This window comes from Balearica regulorum, chromosome 18 (assembly GCF_011004875.1).
Source record: "Balearica regulorum gibbericeps isolate bBalReg1 chromosome 18, bBalReg1.pri, whole genome shotgun sequence".
In the NCBI taxonomy this organism is placed as follows: Eukaryota; Metazoa; Chordata; class Aves; order Gruiformes; family Gruidae; genus Balearica; species Balearica regulorum.
Genome location: NC_046201.1, coordinates 11732450 through 11745161, shown reverse-complemented (window position 1 = coordinate 11745161; position 12712 = coordinate 11732450). Strand labels below are relative to the sequence as shown.

Genomic DNA, 12712 nt, shown 5'->3' with positions numbered 1-12712 from the left:
AGCTGTCTCCTTGCATTGGCCCCAGGCAGATGTGCTGGAGGCCCTAACAGATCTTTCCTACCTCCAGATGCCAAGTGCTTGGAGATATGGGCCAGTCCCAGTGTTTTGCTCCAGATTTTGGCTCATCTTCTCTTAAAACCTGGGGCTGCCTTAGGGTCCTGGTGCAGATGCACCAAGTTGCCCATCCAGCGAGGACAGGAGAGCAGAGGGGCTGGAGGCCCATGCAGAAACCCATCCTCTGGCTGAAGCACACGCTGCTCAGAAAGCTCATCCCAGGTCCTGCGGTGCAGCCTGGGGCTTTGGCACTGACGATGGAGACAGGCACCTCCCTGCCCGCTGCAGCACACGCCTTGTGCACAGAGCCTCTGCCCCGTGCTCGGCCACCACCCGGGGCTGCAGGCACAAGCTGTCCATGGATTTGTTAATTTTCTCTGTGCTTGCTGCTTCAAGGTAAAAGGCAAGGTCCAGTGTACATGAATCCAGTTTTTAAAAGATTTTTTCGATCGCTTTAAGAGTTCACAGGTGCTGGGGCAGATGTTGCTACACCAACAGCCCTGGGGAACTGCTCCGTCTGTGCTTGCTTCAGAACCAGGTCCTAGGAGGTGATGGTCCTCCCTAGGACCCAGATATGAGGATGAGGCAACCTGCTCTCCACCACCGTGTCATTCCCAGGGCTCCTAGCACAAGGAGTGCCATGGTTGGGGGCGTACAGCTGCTCCCAGCCTCCCCTCCCTCCTGGGCATCCTGCTGCCCCCCATGGTCCATGGGTAACCATGCCCGTGCTCACTGGGGACCCAGAGGGCAGAGAGCATCTCCCAAGCCTCTGGCAGTCTCAGTACCTTTGCTGAGACCCTCTGCCACCAGGTCTGGCTACTCTTCCTTGTGGCAGATGGCCTGGGGACAGAAGGTAGTTTTTGAGCAACCACCACCCTTGGTTGCTGTCCCCCATCCTGGGCTCAGGAGACACAATCCCTTTTCCTCACACAGCCTTTTAGGTAAGGCTTGAAATGAATTTTCTTCTCACCAGTTCAAATTGTAACATCTTTTCCTCTCTTGCCTCGTTTGTTTTTTTTTTTTTTTTTTTTTTTCCAGCTGTCCAGATCCACATCCTGAAAGCGGAAAAAAATGCCGACTGGTGGAAGTTCACGGTCAACATCATCTCCGTCTACAAACAAGGGAGCAACCGGATACGGCGTGGAGACCAAACCCTGTGGATTCACTCCAAGGACATAGCGTGCAAGTGCCCCAAAATCAAGCCCATGAAGAAGTATTTGCTGCTGGGCAACAACGAGGACTCTCCTGACCAGAGCGGCATCATTGCGGACAAAACCAGCCTGGTGATACAGTGGCGGGATACGTGGGCTCGGCGGCTCAGGAAGTTCCAGCAGCGGGAGAAGAAGGGGAAGTGTAAGAAAGCCTAAAGGAGGAGACGGCAACGGAGCGCGCGAGAGGGAGAGACTGACTGTGCATGCTTTGTGTAGAGCTGGGGCGGGCAGGGACCGGCGATGGGGACGGCGGGAGGAACGTCGCGCTGTCGGGGCGGGCTGGGGGGGACGGGAGGGACGGCAATCACGGCTGTGGGGCTGTCGGGTTTGCACCTTGTATTCCGGGAGAAAACAAAACAAAACAAAACACAACAACAACAACAAAAAATTGTACACGTGGATATAAAATGAGTGTGGGTGCGGGTGTGTGGCACCCAGTGCCCCCCAGCTTCTTTTTGCCCCGTCGGCTGAAGAAATCAGAGACACCAAACTGCCTTCCAGCTGCTAACATCTGCTGCTTCCAAAGCACGGCATGGGAACCTCAAACCTGTAAGAAACTAATCGACAGCAACGCTGGAAATTAACTCCCCATCCCCCAAAATACATATTCTCAGCTTAGGTTGAACAAGACTGTTATTGTAGAGGAAACTAAACAGAGACTTATTGCTGAGGACAGACCCGAGGATCGACTACTGGGTTATTTGAAGACTCTTTGGTATCCGATAGCCGTAACGATCACCCGCTGTACAGTACCTCGGAGTGGATGAGGTCTCCAGCCGTGGCGATGCTCTGATCCCAGGTTAGGCACAGCAAAGAGGAGACCACGTTAGTGGTGACTTCCACGTGGGCATAAGGAGCGACTCCTTGCCCCGGCCCCCACCCCCTGAGGAGTGCTGCCCCCCCCACCATGCTGAAGGAGGGTGAGCCCATGGGATGCCGTGGCCCCCTCCCAGCCACCAATTCACAGTCGAGGAGTTAATAACCAGGATCCCCAAGGAAACACCCAGACTTTGCAAAAAAATAAGTTGGCATCCAATTCCCATAGGTGCCCTGGAAGATCTTGCCCATTGGAGTTCCCAAGTCTCCACCACGGCCAGCCCTGACACCTCCTTCATGGGCTTGGTCCTCTCTGCTGCTGTCAGGAGACTGATGAATCTCAGATGACAGAAAATCCCTGCAGATGACACCGAGGTCCTGGCTGGCCACTGGTTTCACTCCCAAACTCAGCCAGCTCTCCCGAACCCACACCAGCTCTGCCCTCGCTCCCTGGAGCGCAGGTCCCCGGCACCCCTGCGTAAGGTGGCCAGCCCCCTTGGAACACAAAGGAGGTGGGACAGTGAGGGCCAAGGGACTGTTCCCGTCGGGCAGCAGGGCCAGCACAGGGCTGGATGGCTTGGCCAAGTTACAGCCAACATAGGGCAGAGACCTGCCCCAAGGGAAGGGACTGGATGAGCAAGGTGTGACCCAACTGAAGCTCCATAAATTGCTCTCCTCCTTCTCCTGGGGGTGAAAAACAGCAAATCTAAATTTCCCAATCTCTAATCACTGATGATGCACTAAGCAAGGTGGCGGCTGCCTCACCTCCATTTCACACCCCATGAGATGGGATGAGATGAGATCTTTCCCCAGAGCACTCTACAGGCAGGACTGTGTTGCATTGTTTGTCACCCAGACATTGCGTCCCCGTGCCAGGCTGTTCCTGTGCTACACGAGGAACGGGGATATCTGAGTTCACCTAAATGATGGAGACAGGCAATAGGCAGGGCGGAAAGGCAGGGAGGGCAGGACGGGTACCTGGAGGAGAAGCAAACATTAGTCGCTACGAAAAGTAAAACCTCCCTGATATTTTTCCTTTTAGGAAACTTGGAAACATCTATTTTATGACATTTTCCAGTGGTTTTGCCTTGTTTTATAGCAATTGACAATATTTATATAATGACATAAACCACCATAAAGCAAGGCAGCCATGTAAATAGGTGTAAAGCAGAGGGCTCCCAGGGAAGCACCAGCCAGTGCCGGGCTGCTGGAGACAGCACCCAGAGGGAGCGAGCTCTGCTGAGCCTCCCCGCCACCGCAAGGCCCCTCTGAAAGTAATTTGGGTATTAGGAGAGAAATCCCACCCTGGGCATCAAGCAACCCCCCCCTCAAGTCCGTGTTTTCTCCCCTTACCCAGAGCAGACTCGTTTATCTTTGCTTCAGAGCTCAAGGAGAGCCAACAGTTTTCTTGTCAAGGGAACCCAAGCCACGAAGTTTTGAAGGATAAAAATCTGACCTCAGGTGTCTAAATGGAGGCTTAAAACCCCAAAGCGGGGCTTGGATGCTCTCCTGCAGCTAGCACCAACGGATGGCAGGGACACCCTGCACCGGCTGGAGACAGCTTGTCCTCGGTTAGCCGGGATGCCCTTGAGCCGCAGGAGACCTTCAAATGGCCTAAAAGAAAGCAGATCCAACCCAAAGCCGGCTCACATGGAGAGCAGGAAGGCAAGGCCAGGGGATGTGGGGACCTGGGGACTGCCCACGGAGCACACCCGGACACCCAACGCTCACTCCCATTTTCCAACCTTGCAAGTGCAGCCGTCCTCCCCCGCACCGCCTTGACACCCCCCAAACCCACCCTGGGATGAGCCCCACCCCCTTCCCTGATCCCACCGGTGTGGGAGGCTGCAGAAGAACCACCACCCACCTCGTCCCATGGCCGGACCCCTCCAGGCACTGACACAACCCGGGAAATCAGAAGGAAACAGAGTTTGCACAAGATGTGAAACAACTCGGAGCCCACCGCAGCCAGAGCGACCCGCAGAAACAACGTCCCCCGTCCCTGTCCCACCAGGACCCCGTCCCGTGATCCCTGTTGGAGTTTTGCGCTTTCCGCCCGGACCAGAGAAGCCCCTTCACTCCGTCCACGGTGCCCCAGTGCTCCTCACACGCTCCCAGTAACCTCAACCTGCAGGAGCTGCTGGTATAACTGGTACACAGCCCTCCCCCGCTGGGGAAGGGCAGCGCAGCCCTGTTTTCGGGGTGCTGGGGGATGCAGCTCTTCCCTGCAGTCACCCCTGCTCCAGGACATCTCCGGGCAGGGGGGACACCTCTGCCTGGTCACCCAAACAGGGACAAGGTGTCACCCTTAAACATCAACCCCTGCGGCGGGGGGCAGCTCTGTTGGGGTACCCACCGCATGGCAGCCAGCGAGGAGCCCCAGCACCCCCCATTGCCCCGGGGCAGGACCGGGGGGGGGGGGCAGAGGGGGTGGCCGGGGAAGAGGCTGTTGTGCCTTCAGCGCGGCTTTGGAGAGCAGCTGAAATGCCAAAACAATCATCACTCGACGGTAGCACCCGGCAAACGTCGTTTCGTCTCGTTTCTGTTCGTTTCGTCGTGTCCGTGCCCTCTCCCCGCACACCCACCTCCTCTCCCCTCACAAAACCTGTGTTCGTTTTGGGGTTGGTTTTTTGGTTGGGTTTTTTTTTTTTTTGATTATTTCTGTTAATATCTTGAACTGTAAATGTTGTTTAGTTATGACCATTGCATACTGCTTTGGGCGATGTTTCTTTACAATGCATACTAATATATTATGGTTATTATATATGAATATATTTAATGACACGTGAAAAAGTTGTGGATTTTCTTATTGTTTTTCCAAGTCGTTTCTTTTTTTTTTTATTTCCTCTTTGTTTGTTTGTTTCGTTAGATTGGCTGTAATTGAACCCGAAGGAGCTTGTAACTGTTCAGCACCCACTCGGTAGAACTAAAGTCAGAAACAAGTCGAATAAACTCTTGTAAACTGTAAAAATCTCCAGGGATCTCTGCTTCCTCCCACCCCGGGGGACGGGGACCTGGGCAGGGAGGTGAGGGTGTCCCCTCTGCCTCGTGCCCCGGGCAGGCTCCGAGGTGGCCCACAGCTATTCTCCTCCGTCGGTCCCAGCCGCGTGTCCCCCCAGCGCCCTTGGGGACAGCGGGGTCACCGCGGGCTGACGGCTGGGACGGGGGGTCCCCGCCGGGCTCCGGGCCCGCTGTGAGGAGTGGGGTACATCCCGCTGGGCTCCCCATCCTTCCTCCGCTGCCACAGACTGTGCCCTGTGGTGGGACAGAGCCGGGTACGCCGAGACCTGCGGGACGCTGCAGAGAGCGGGTAGACAGGCGTGGGGATGGGGGACAGCCAGAGCCTGAGGGCGGGGGACCTGCCAACCCCCCGGCCATGCGCCCGACCCATTTACCATCCCCATCCCCAGGCTGCTTCCCAGCGCCATCCCTTTTCGGCCCCATCCGCACCACTCACTGCGGGGGGTCCAGGCTGCATCACCCATCTCCATGGGGCATCGGTCCTGCCAGACACTGACCATGCGTGGAGACGCAAGGGCTGGTGGTACAGACGAGCTAGAAAGGCGGGGGGGGCCGGGGGGAACTGAGGCAGCAAAACACTTCCAGAGAGAAAAATACAGGCAAAAGGTCCTACAAAGTGCCGAGGGGTCAGCCCACGCGACCCACACCCTTAGTGTCTCTGGTAATTTATGAATTCCAAAACATCCCAGAGGTCAGAAATCTCAGATCTTTATTGCGGAGACAAATGGGTCACCAGTGCCACCACCTCTGCTCCAGGGCTGTCGCAGAGAAGCAAATGGGTTTCCCAGGTCACTCTGGCTCTGCGTCCTCCTGGCAGGCGGCCGGCTGTCCAAAGACACGGCAGCTCTGAAAAGAGGAGAAAGAGCCTCTTCCCACCGCGGGCCGGACCCGGGGTGTTTGCTCTCAGCGGTGCGGGACAGCAGCCATCCGCTGTGCCGAGCTCAGCACCCAACCTCCAGAAATAAGGGGGTGAGAAAATGCCCGGCAGCCTTTTGAGATCATCTTTATCCTCACGTAGGAGCTAGGGACTTCTTATCAAGGGCACCTGGACACGTGCGTGCCTCAAACACATACCAGACCTTCCCCCAGCACTTGTATTGTTAATGAAACAACAGCTTGAAACAGCTCAACTCCTGAGCACGTCCTCCGAGAGAGAAATGAAGGAGATGCAAGGGACGACGAAGCCTGGGACGTCTCTCCGGGCAGGTGTTGGGAACAGCAAAGACCTTTGCCTGGAGAAGCCACCGCAGGTACGTGCCTCCAGCAGCCCCAGGGTGCAGGTTCGACTGGCAGCTTGAGCATCCCTCGCCCTGTGCCTGGGATCGGAGCAGCCAGCGGCACGGCAGAACCACTCCGTGCCACGGCAAGCTGGGCTCTCCAGCCCCGCTTGCTCATCGCCAACAACTGGCAGCTCTAGTATTTTAACCTTCCTTTTCCTTTGGTGGGGCAGGGAGACAGAAAAGCTTTCCACACACAGCAGAACGCTGCCATATCCACTTCAATAAAACTCCTCACCCACATGGCACGTGAAATGGTACCTAAAGGGCAAGTCCGGGAACCCCTTTGTGAGACATTTCAGCAGAGCAAAGCCTCGTGCTTCTGCCTTTCCCGGGCACTAACAGAAACAATGTGTTGGAGGACCCGACAGGTCCGAAACCATCTTTTTACAGCCTCTACCAGAACAAAGTCACTACATCACGTTGATCAGGATGAATTACGCATCCATCCTGCACGTCCTAGGAATTCAAACAGAACCTTAATTCCCTCCGTAAATGACAGCTTTAATTAGAAACCCAAGCCCGTCGTCTCATCCCAATGAACCACACACTGTTCTCCTGCTGTCACCGAAGGTCCATGGGGACACACCGGAGCCATCAGGGAATTCCCGCTGCAGGGCTCGGGCACAGGCCGCTCAGCACAAACACCTCCAGGCGAGTTTCCAGTGTTGGTCCCTCCACACATGAACTGCAGGAAAGTCCAAGTTTTGAACACATCTCCAAAGCCCCCCTTTACTTGTTTCTAGCTGGAGCAGCCTTGCTTAAAGCTCCATTTCTAATCTGAGATCAAGCAATAAACTAATCAAAAACCTGTTGTGTCCTCTTGAAAACCACGAGAACATAAAAGTCTCATTTTTTCCCCCCTCCCCTGCTTTGAAGGCTGCAAGATGAAGCATCTCTCCAAGGAAGAGCAAGCAAGCAGGCAGAGTCTGGATTTCTGGATTGGACTTTAAAAGGCTTCAGGGATTTTCTCCAGCAAAGCACACAGAGGTGTGTGGAAGACTCAACTCCATCCCAGCCATGGGCATCATTTTGTGTCCTTCACCGGCAGAAGATGGTACCTAGTTACCCACCACAAAGCCCAAGCCTGGATTTCCCACCTTTGGTACAGACCAGACAGGATGCTGAAGCCAGCAAAGCACAGCCCGCCTCACCCCAAGATGTGGAATCCCTCCAGAGAAGCTGGTCTCTCCTCCAGTTCTGACCTTCGGTGCTGAGCATCAGGAGATGGGTTCTCCACCAAGCACCTCTCTCCACCCACCCTGTGCCCTTCCCAGGAGCACGCAGCCAGGGCAACGCTGCTCCTCAGCTCCAGGGTACGGTTCCTACCCATCGAGGACAGGTACGTATTCCGTGGGGTACTCAACTGCTCCCTGTTTCCTGAAAACCCATCTTCTCCCGTCACAGTCTGCTCTGTTGTTCCCACCTCAGATCTTGGAGCAACTGGGTCGAAGCTCCAAGAGCCTCCAGCCAACACTTGCAGGGTGCACGGAGAGGAGCAATTGCCAAGCACTCAACCAAGGGGCCAGTGCCCAAGTCCCGATGGATAGATGGGGAAACTGAGTCCAGAGGAGCAAAATGGCTTCATGTCACTCAAGAGGGGATGCAGCACCAGGACACCCTGGTTTCCCACCTCCCCGACCACCCCGGCTGTGTGGGTGGAAGGCAGGGAGAGGGAAACAAGCGTGAAGAGCTGTGAAAGCAGATACTCCACCACTGCAGGTGAGGACCAGCCCAGGGCTGGCAAGTCTTACGGATCCGCCAGGAAACGTATGTCATGGTTAAGTCTGACAGGAATGGCTTTTTCCTTCTCCAAATCAGCTGTTAGGAACTGGAAACGGGGGGGAAATCACTCATGCGAAACACGAGATGGTAGGAAACAATAAAAACCCAGGCAGATAACTTGAATATAAATGGATCAGCTTTTATTCAATATTTATTGCTTGTTCTATCAATTCTGAAATCAAACTGGCATGTGTAACAAAATAATTATTTTCTTGGCCAGAAGCAAACATTCAATACTTCTTTTTCATTAGCTTTTAAATAGGTAATCCTTCCTCTCAGTTTTAACAGCATGTGAAAAGTTATAAAAGAAAGAGGCAGACCTCGATCGCCCAGATTAGCACACGAGCGGCAGCGCATCTCCCGCGGTCAGCCTGGCAGAGCACGGCAGAGCACGGCAGAGCACGGCAGAGCACGCCTTCCTCACGAGCGCTTTTGCACAAGCCTTCCCACTCTTACGCACCTGGTTTGACACCCGCTGCTGTTTCCATTTCTATCCGTGGAGATCGACACCGATAACTCTCCCCAAGGGCCCAGCCTGACTCACTCGCCAGCGTTTCCGTGCAGCTCACGGGGGTCCTGCGCCTCCTTGCAGGGCTGCACGTGCTCTCGCTTCCCATCCTGCCAACATCCAGACGCAGTCATTCCCCAAAACATCGATTCCTTGAAAAACGTTAAGCGTTTTCATTCGGAAGGAAGGTATCGGAAAGCGGAGAAGCGCCACTGCCGTGCTCCCAATCCACACCAAACAAATTTCGGCATTTTAAAGCCCTGGGGACAACTGACCGCAGGGCAGAAGCGGCGGCAGGCCGGGCAGGCAGCACCCCGACACCCGTGCGTGCTCAGACGCAGCTGCACCGGGAAGCACGTCTATTGTACGGCCGGCTGCGGCCTCCCGGGTGCGAATGAAGGTGGGAAGAGAGCGCTTTCCAAGTGTGAACCCTTCAAATCACGCAGCGCTCTTCAGCTGTGCACCGAAGGAAGAACGGATGTCTGTTGGACACAGCTTCGTTCTAATACTGTTGAGTTTATTTACAACACAGAAGGTCTTTGCACAAAGTCGGTCTCTTCTCTGGCGTCCTGCGCGCTCAGCTGTCGAGCAGCAGCTCCGACGGGGCCCCGTATCCGCGTTACTGCGTGGGCCAGACAGCAACCACAGCAATCGCAATCAGCAGCAACACAATCACCACCAGCATTCCTGGAAAAGATGAAACGACGTTAAGGTTGCTGCCTTCATCTTTTACAATTGGTCTTTTGCAATTAAATTCTTCCTGTGAGTCCCGCTCCTCCTCCCAGCTGAGACCGATTCCCCCCTGCAGATACCCCTCACCGGATCCCTGCACGCCCGTGGCCTGAACAGAGACGTGGACTCAAACCCCACGTTGGTAGAACAGTTCTTTCTCTTCCTGACCCTTCAAATTAATTTTTTTCTTTCACTGTGCCTGCAGGGTATCTTCCTGGTTAAACATCTGCCTTGCAGAGATTAAGGGATATGTTTAACTCATGGCAAGGCCAGTTAAGCTTTTCTAGAATCCCTCTGTACCATCCCACTGGGGCAAAGGATTATTCGGAAGGAAATCCAAATTGCATCAGGAAATTGTCTCCAATACAAACTACTCCTGCTTTCAGACAAAACTAGTTGCAGAGCAAAAGCAGGGCTTTCGTGTGTGCACCTGGGTGGGAAAACGAAGATCATATGGTGTTAAACAGAGTCTAACAGCGCTCTGCCAACCATGCAGCACGCGGGCTCCATCCTGCCCCGAAACCGTACCGGTTGCTATGCAGAAGTTAATGACTACTATGATCTTACAAAACTTCACGACTACTTTTTAGTTCGAGCACACCAGGCTGCTCTGAAGAAGGATGGTGTTAAAAAAAAAGCTAAGTTACGGATCGATTTGAAGAGTGATCCAGAAAACCAGCAAAGCAGATTTTCTCTCTCGACTGAACGATAGCGATGAGGCGGCACGGCTGTCAGACGCCTGCCTGCTTTAGGGAGAACTCTCCCCTTTCTCTCCCCTTTCTCAGAGAGAAGGAAGAAACGTTTTACGGAACCTGGACTGGAACCCTGCGGTCCACCCCATCACCTCCCTAAGCAGCCCCGACACGTGAAGCCCCTGCCCCGGCGGCTGGACCACGCTTTGGGCACTGGCACCACGTGCACACAGGCATCCCCTGGGGTTAAACGATCTTTTAATTAGGAGGCTTTTGTTTTGGTTTAGTATCTGCTCCAAGCTATCCCCTGTCCGAGCTGTGGGAATATGTTAGGGCTCCAAGAGCGGAAAAAATGTCCCTTCATTTGGTCTGCTCACAGATGACTATTACTCAACCACTTACAATATTTACAAGTCCAGCTCATGGCAATTAAAAAAGGATGTATTAAAATAAACTCCTCTTTCCAAGCTGGAAAAGGATATTAGACATTGCTTTTTGTAAATAGTGTCATGTTTTCTGTGCAGAAAGTGTTTCTCTGCCAGGGGTCCAGGATTTTTTTCCAGGGAAATAAGAGTTGCCACCAACAGTATTTTTTTCTTTCGTGCTCGGTTGAAACCATTTGTTATCTGAAGCGAGCTTGAGCAGCACCTCACTGCCCTGGCTGAAGCAGGGCTCAGATATTGAGCCTTTTCCTCGCAGAATCAGCTGACAGCAGAGAAGGCAGAAGCTCCGTACGCTGCCCTGGGATGCCCAAGGACTGCGGCAGGAGTCGGAGCCGCAGCGGGGACAAGCTCTTGGGCTAGGCAGGGACAAGGGCTCTGGCTGAATGGTTTATACTCACCACATCCTCTGGGGCAGGATGATTTGGGGTGATTTTGTTTAGAGGACACTAAGCTTCAGGCTAGACCTGGGTGAAACTGCTTATTGATCACATGAAACATGGAGACCCAGCTGGATCTCGGACACAGGCTACTTGCTCCGACCCACCGGAACGGGTGAGAGAGGGATATCGTTCGGTTTTCAACCTCAGCCAACCACTCAGCATCGTCCAGCAACACAAACTGTTGGATCAATCCATTTGGAACACAATCTATACTTTTGCAGTCTTGCAATTCTTTGCAGTCTTCAACAGAGCCAGAAGCAAGTAATTTGCTTAAATCGGGAAGAAATAAGATCTGATAAAGCTGCCGCATTCAGATTCTCTGTTATGTTTCGCACTGGAGGGAAAACTTTTAGAGGGTGCAAATCCTTAGCACAGTTTCAGTGTAACAGAGTTTATGGACTTCAGCAATTAAGAGACAACCGAGATCAGTTGCCTGGAAAATACTCTATAGGTGTGAATTAGTAATGATACAAAATGGAGTTAATGGGGCGTAATTATTCTTTGACAACTCCCAAGAAAAACGGCACATAAAACCAGAATTATTACACAGCAGGAACAGGGAAGGTGGGGGACTAATAAAGTATTGCTAACGAGCAATAGCAGAATGAACAGGAAACCTAAGAGGACGTTCAGGGCAACAAGAGCAGGACATCAAAATGAAATAAACTTCATTTTATTCCTGGAAAGAGACTGGTATTAAAAACCTGGAGCCACTTTTCTGTTTCCAAAAGCAGTGGTCAAGTACTTACTCCCCACGTGAGAGGCAGAGAAGCAGCAATGACACGTGTCGGTGCAATATAAATCAGCAATCCGCCGGTATTAAAGGCTTATCTGATCCATGCGATACGCACAAAAAGAATGGGACAACATAAATTGGCAATCGCACACAAATTTCAAAGTACCTCTTGCATGATAGAGACCAGATGTTACGCACATTCCACCCCCCCCACTACAGAATAGCAGATTAGAAGGATCTGAAGCTTTTAAACCTGGGTGTTTCACAGAGCACAACATGCTTTCCTAACAAAAACTGCGGATAGGATCTGACAGTAATTATGCGTTCTGGATTCCCTGCCTGCTTTGCCTTTTTTTGCTCAAGTCCTATGTAATATAAATATTCCCCTCGACAACAACTCCTCAAAGAGAAGTTCAGGAATCAAAGCCACTAACAAAGTAAACAGGAGTCAGAGAAGGCAAAATAAAAGATTCCTGTGCAAAAGAAAACAGTGACAGGAATACGCATTTGAAATGCATTTCTCGGGGAAAGGAGGGAAGTGCAAGCAGAACTCTATGTGCAATTAGAGAGCAATTAATTAAGGCAGGTTGGAGAAAGTGCAACGCTCTTGAAGCTCCATCTGCTAAAGAGTTGGAGGGGTGCTGCTGTTCCTGCTCGGAGGAGCAGCGCAGAAATGCAGAGGGCAGGTTCTCAGCTCACGCGGAGTTTCAGGGCACGGGATGCCGGCGGGATGCGGGGTGTCCGCGTCGTTCCTGGGAGCACCGGCACTCACACTGCTTTGCCGGGTTTTAATCTTACTGCCAAGATCGGCTCTGTCTCTGCGTGTCACCCCGATCCCGACCCCCCAGCCCCTGGGCAGCGAGGGGGTTCAACACTCCAAACATAGCAAACCCTTCTTAAAAAAAAAATAAAAAATTTAAGATCAAATTTTCAGATGTAAGATGGCAAGAGAAGGTTACAATTTATGTAACTTATCTCTAGGTCTGTCTCACCTGCT

The 12712-nt window shown here is 52.9% G+C and overlaps 2 protein-coding genes across 4 annotated transcripts in view; one reads left to right on the top strand and one right to left on the bottom strand.

Annotated features, from left to right (window-relative positions):
- Window positions 1–5052, top strand: part of NTN1 (netrin 1) — a 107814-nt gene extending 102762 nt beyond the window's left edge. For both annotated transcript variants that reach the window (XM_075770985.1, XM_075770984.1), the window contains one exon: window positions 1093–5052. In XM_075770985.1, the coding sequence (XP_075627100.1) occupies window positions 1093–1421 (329 nt within the window). In that variant the 3' untranslated portion in view covers window positions 1422–5052. The remainder of the gene's footprint in view (window positions 1–1092) is intronic.
- Window positions 5053–8278: 3226 nt separating this feature from the next.
- STX8 (syntaxin 8) overlaps window positions 8279–12712 on the bottom strand; it is a 103816-nt gene continuing 99382 nt past the window's right edge. For both annotated transcript variants that reach the window (XM_075770415.1, XM_075770414.1), the window contains exon 8: window positions 8279–9359. In XM_075770415.1, coding sequence (XP_075626530.1) covers window positions 9292–9359 — 68 coding nt within the window. In that variant the 3' untranslated portion in view covers window positions 8279–9291. The remainder of the gene's footprint in view (window positions 9360–12712) is intronic.